This window comes from Medicago sativa, chromosome 3 (assembly GCF_051527215.1).
Source record: "Medicago sativa cultivar Bolivia chromosome 3, Bolivia_mono, whole genome shotgun sequence".
Lineage (NCBI taxonomy): Eukaryota > Viridiplantae > Streptophyta > Magnoliopsida > Fabales > Fabaceae > Medicago > Medicago sativa.
In genome coordinates this window covers 7031053-7037285 of record NC_140751.1, presented here as the reverse complement: position 1 = coordinate 7037285, position 6233 = coordinate 7031053, and the positions used below count along the sequence as shown (strand labels likewise).

General features: G+C 35.8%; 1 protein-coding gene across 1 annotated transcript; it reads right to left on the bottom strand.

The window, feature by feature from the left end:
• Positions 1–4103: 4103 nt before the first annotated feature.
• Positions 4104–6024, bottom strand: LOC146935302 (uncharacterized). The gene is made up of 4 exons (XM_085749029.1): positions 5893–6024; positions 5716–5816; positions 5196–5630; positions 4104–5108 (listed from the first exon to the last, which is right to left on the bottom strand). Exons 1-4 carry the CDS (start codon positions 5939–5941, stop codon positions 4104–4106), a joined length of 1590 nt encoding a protein of 529 aa, XP_085605155.1. The 5' UTR covers positions 5942–6024.
• Between the last annotated feature and the right edge of the window lie 209 nt (positions 6025–6233).

The following is a 6233-nucleotide window of genomic DNA, read 5'->3' as shown; positions in this document are numbered from 1 at the left end:
ATAGTGAACTTGCCGAGGTTTCGAAACAAATTGGCTTAACTGTTGAACAGCGAAGGATATATCAGGACGAGTAGTAGTTAAATAAATAAGTTTGCCTATGAGTCTTCTATATTGAGTTTCATCATTATAAAGGGGTGAATCAGAATTGTGGAGTTTTAAAGAAATATCATAAGGAGTAAGAGAGGATTTTACAGCAAGATTTCCACTATCCTCTAAAAGTTCAAGAGTATATTTTCTTTGATTAAGTAAAATACCTTGTTTGCTTCTAGCAACCTCAAGACCTAAAAAATATCGTAAGGAACCAAGGTCTTTGATTTTAAAACGATCATTAAGAAAAGATTTAACATGTTGGATTTCAGATATATCATTTCCAGCTAAAACAATGTCATCAACATACACTAACAATGCAGTAAATGAAGAATCTTTAAATTTCGTAAAAAGGGAAAAATCAGAAGAGGATTGCAGATAACCAAAGGAAATGAGAGATTCAGATAACTTAGAATACCATTGTCTACTTGCCTGCTTGAGGCCATATATAGATTTTTGAAGCTTACATACCTTGGTTGTTCTAGTATCAGAATTAGGGATTTTAATACCGGGAGGCAATGACATAAAAACTTCTTCATGGAGATCCCCATGTAAGAAAGCATTATTAACATCAAGTTGTTCAAGATACCAACCTTTAACGGAAGCTAAAGCAAGTAAAGTTCTGATAGTTGTTAGTTTAGCAACAGGAGAAAAAGTATCAAAATAATCAACTCCTTCTAATTGAGTATAACCTTTAGCTACTAATCTAGCCTTATACCTTTCAATAGAACCATCAGCATGGTGTTTAATCTTATAAACCCATTTACAACCAATGGGAATTTTACCTTCAGGGAGGTCAACTATAGACCAAGTATTAGTAGCATTGAGAGCATCTATTTCTTCCTGCATAGCGGTTATCCAACAATTATGCTTGCTGGCCTGAGTAAAAGTTTTAGGTTCAATAATAGAGGAAATGGATAGATAAAATTGTTTGTAAAGAGGGCTGCATTGTTCATAAGAGAGAACATTAGATAAAGGAAACACGGTTGACTGTTTTTGATGAATAAAGGGGTGAGAAGAAGTAAGAAGGTTGCAGTGGTAATCTTGTAGATAAGTAGGCTTATGTTTAATCCTGGTGGACTGTCTAATTGGAGCAGGATCAGGGGTGGGAGTAATATCATTTGGCACGTTGGTAACATTTGGAGTTGGAGAATTATTTGGTATAATATCAGTAGGTAATAAGGTGAGAGGTTCAAGATCTTGACCCTCTATATCAAAATTAGGAGTACAAGTAGAAGTAACAGAGATATTTTTCTTAGAAAAAGGAAAAATAGTTTCATAAAATATAACATTTCTAGAAACAAAGAATTCATGACTAATAATATCATATAAAAAGTATCCCTTTGTACCATCTCTATAGCCTAAAAATATGCATTTTCTAGCACGAGTGTCAAACTTAGTTCTATGATTTTGAATAGTAGAAGCATATGCTAAACAACCAAAAGATTTTAAATGCAGAAAAGTAGGAGGTTGTTGAAAAAGAAGATTATAAGGAGTAGTATTTTTTAGAAGAGGAGTAGGTATCCTATTTATTAGATGAACAGCATGTTGAATAGAAAAATGCCAAAAATTACTAGGTAAAGAAGCTTGAAAAGAAAGGGATCTAGCAACATTAAGAATGTGTTGATGTTTCCTCTCAACAATTCCATTTTCTTGAGGGGATTCAACACAAGATCTTTGATGAAGGATCCCTTTAGAAAGAAAAAATTCAGTCATAAGAAATTCACATCCATTATCGCTTCTTAAACACTTAAGTTTAGTATTGAATTGATTTTCAATGTAAGAAACAAAGTTAATAATGTGTTTTCTAGTTTCACTTTTAAGTTTCATGAGAATAATCCAAGTAAATCTACTATAATCATCAACAAGAGTGAGAAAATATCTATGTCCAGAAACAGAAGGAGTAGCATAAGGGCCCCATATATCAGCATGTAACAAATCAAAAATGTTATTAGAATGAGTAACACTATTAGGGTAAGGAAGAACTCTTTGTTTGGAAAAATGACAAACATCACAAGGAGTATTTTTATTATGATTCTTGTAAGAAATAAAAGGATGAATTGAAGCAATACATTTGTGAATAGCATCAGAGATATGACCTAATCTATAATGCCATAAAGAGACAGAATCCATGTTATTAGAAACAGAATTACAAGAAAGCATGGGAGAAAGTGAAGAAACTGAGGCATGGGCTTGTAAAGCATACAAATTTCCATGTCTCTCAGCTGTACCAATCATTTTCTTGGTGGAATTCTGCAAAATCAAACACTTATTAGGTTGAAAATTAGCATGACAATCCAAAGAATCAAGTAACTTAGTTACAGAAATTAAATTAACATTAAAAGATGGTATGTAATACACATTTGTTAAAGTAATAGCAGATGAAATTTTTACTGTTCCCGAGATAGTAGCATTTGTTTTGTAGCCATTAGGTAACCCCATGGTAAAAGGAGGTATATATTTATAACTAGTAAAATTTTGAAGAGAATGAGTAATATGATCGGTGGCACCTGTATCCATGATCCAAAGGACAGATTTCTTACCCATTTGTGGAGATGAAATGGAATGAATGGATGCAGATTGAGAAAGGACAGAGTTGGCAGCAGCTTGTTGTGGAGCAATGTTAGTAGTGGAAGAAGTCGTATTATTTTGAAGGAGATGAATAATTTGTTGGTATTGTTCCTGGATGGTATTTAAAGAAGGGGTATTTTCTGTCTTTTCTTGAGTTGAAGTTTGTTCAGAGGCAGAATTGGCAGCAAGATTGACATATGACTTATTGTTCTTTTGCTGGAAACCAGGAGGGTATCCATGCTTGAGAAAACAAGTCTCAATGGTATGGTTATTTCTCCAGCAAAAAGTACATATACGAGTACCACTACGACCTCCAGGACCACCACGACCCCTTCCTCTATTTTGAAATTGGCCTTTTCCACGACCTCCACCATTTGTAAAAGAAGATTGAATTTGCATAGCAAGAGGTTGTTTTTCAGCAGTAGGATCAGAAGGGATAGGGAGATTTAATTGTCGTTCTTGGCCTAACACCAAGGAAAAAGTCTTGGACAAAATTGGGAGGGGTTCAATTAACATGATTTGGGATCTAACATGAGAGTATTGCTCATTTAATCCTTTCAGAAATTTGATTACCTTGTCTTGTTCCTTGTATTTTTGAAAATCAGAAGCAGCACCACAAGTGCAAGGGATTGCACAAGTGCAATCTTTGGTAGGGCGGAAATTGTCGATTTCTTCCCACATCGCAGTTAATTGAGTATAGTAATTAGAGATATCGAGGGTACCTTGTTGAAATCGAGTTAGGTCGTCTTGAATATCAGCGATTCGGAAAATATCCCCCTGTGAAAAACGAAGTTCAAGATTCGTCCAAACAGAGGAGGCTTTATCGATCCATAAAATGGATTTAGAAATACTTTCAGAAATTGAGCGTTGAAGCCATGAGAGAACCATGTTGTTGCAGCGGATCCATTGCTCGTGCAAGACATTCGTAGATGAAGGACATTGAAAAGTGCCGTCGACAAATCGAAGCTTGTTCTTAGAAATTAAGGCTACCTTCATGGCCCGAGACCAAGAGGAGTAATTCTTGCTGTCAAGTAAAGGTGTGACAAGAATTAAAGAGGGGTTTTCATTGGGATGAAGGTAATAAGGATTTGAAGGGTTGGTGGCGAAATCTGCAAAGATGTCGACAGCCATGGCAAGAGAAAGGAAAAAAAAAAAAAACTAGGGTAAATCTGATACCATATTGAGGATATCAAGCCAAAGAGAAAAGTAAATAAATAGGAATATATGATAATTGTATTAATCTGAGATATATGAGAAAAATATATGTTTCTGTACATAGAGAGGAATAACATCTTCTCTTTTTATATGGCCTAACTATAGAGCCGTTGGTAACAAGACACACCAGCTAATGACAATAACTATAATTAATTACATATTAAACTAGTTTGACCAAGTAACAATCAATTACATCAATTAGAATTAATTACACATTTGGTCAAGTAATATCAGTAGGTAAAATTGGATGTCAGATTTGTGTCATCACCATCTTCATCGGTGATCAATATCTTCAAACCTCCTCTAGATGTAACCCTCGAAACAGCAACATACAATTGTCCGTGAGAAAAAACAGGCGCTGGGAGATATACTCCAACATTTTGTAGTGACTGTCCTTGACTCTTGTTGATTGTCATTGCAAATGATACAGCCAAAGGAAATTGTTTTCTTTGAAATTTAAAAGGGATTCTCACATCGGAGGGTGAGAGAGATAGCCTAGGTATAAAGACTTTGTCACCCACATTACTTCCGGAGATTACCTTGCCCTCTAGGACATATCTTCCCATTCTAGTTATAATAAGTCTGGTTCCATTGCATAAACCATTCTTTATGTCTAAATTCCTCAACAACATAACTGGCACTCCTTCCTTCAACCTTAACTTGTGGTTAGGAAGTCCCGAGGCAACAATTGTGTTAAGGAATTCGGGTGTATGAACATCGTCCATTGCATCACCACGAACGTTACGTTCGCTCGGTGAAACGTAGCTCAAATATACCTTTTCCTCTCCTGGCACCATATCCAACATGTATTCATTTATTTTCTCAACGATGGAATTTTTTGTTGTCAATATGGCTCTGTTTTGAAAGTACTCTATGTCACCCATGCTTGCCAATAGATCAGGATATGTGCTTCGAACAATTGAAGCAATAGGGCAGCCATCAACTTCAACCAACAAATCTGTTGGAATAGTAATTGTTTTGTCCACCAGATTGTCTTCCCCTATTGTACCGTCGCCAATACTTAAAACCCATTCTGAGAATTGTCTTCTGGCCTCGATGTCTGCTTCAGATGCACCATTCAAAAGTCTCATGTTCTTTGTTAATGAAAGAACCTCACAATGTCTCCAAAGATTCGACGAATTAATAGTGGCATGAATGATTTCTGGTCTTGTACCTCTAGGAATCACATGTAATATTTGCCTAAAATCTCCACCAAAAGGACCATAATTCAACACCTTCATTTTAAAGTCAACAACACAATCAGTAATTATGCTTGCAAATATAAAAGAGTCAAAAAATATTAAACAGACAACACCACATACCAAAAATCCCCTTGAAACATCATGGTCAGTTAAAATTTTCACCATTTGAACAGTGAAATTATTGTTGTGATGTCGGTATGATAGGCTAGACGTTAAAGGAAGCAGATTGTGGTTGAAGTCTGGAGTGACATTTGAACGGTCAACAGCAAAATGCATAGGAGGATCAAAAAGAGGAGGCTTGATAACCTTCCCAAACCTGTCTTTCAAAACCATAGCAAATGTGCCAGATTCAGCAAAAACCAGGGTTATCCATGCTCCAAATCTGATGTTATAAAAATCCCTCAGAGACTTCCATCCCTTGGAGAAAAAAACACCACCGTTCACTTTATCAACTAAGACTTCAAACTGGTTTTCTTTTGTGTCAACCAAGGTGGCAAAGCGAGTGATCTCATCCCCAAAGTCAGCAGCAAAGAGGTTAGGCAACCTAACAGCGCCCTACACGAAAGAAAAAATAAGTAAACGACATTCGTACAAACAAAAGCGAATTAACTGATTATGAATACAAAATATTAAAACCCACATCCTCAAAATCATATTCGACAATATAGGAGCGGTACTTCGTTCTGAGTTTGTTGACAGCTTTGCCCAATTCAGTAGCAGGGTTACTCACCAAAGATCCAACTAAAGAAACACGAAAAAGAAGAGTTAGAAAAAAATCATTATTTCCAGATCCAAACGTAATATATAATTGCTTTACCAGTCAGTGCATGGTAGGACAAAAGCGTTTCAGGGGCAGCTCTTAACATTTTTATTCCTCGATAATAGACAATTTACAGAGAAACAAAACAACCAGGATGAAATGAACACAAACACAACATGCATGTATATATAGGAAACAAACTGAATGTGGATACCATTCTGCATGCCTTGGAAACCGAAAAGTGAGGCTGAGTGGAGAGATTTGTGTTTTCCATACGGCAGAGCATTAGGTGCAAATAAATGCGGTTCATTGTATCAACAATTTATAAAAAAGGCACGTTAGATAATGCAAGGATTTTTGAAAGAATATTCGGTGGAATATTGAAAGAATTAGGGTTA

Coding starts and splice junctions, on each gene's coding strand:
- LOC146935302 (XM_085749029.1), bottom strand. CDS start 5,941: ATGTTAAGAGCTGCCCCTGAAACGCTTTTGTCCTACCATGCACTGACT. Junction 5,631..5,715: donor TCGAATATGATTTTGAGGAT/GTGGGTTTTAAT, acceptor TCTTTCGTGTAG/GGCGCTGTTAGGTTGCCTAA. Junction 5,109..5,195: donor ATGTTTCAAGGGGATTTTTG/GTATGTGGTGTT, acceptor TTTAAAATGAAG/GTGTTGAATTATGGTCCTTT.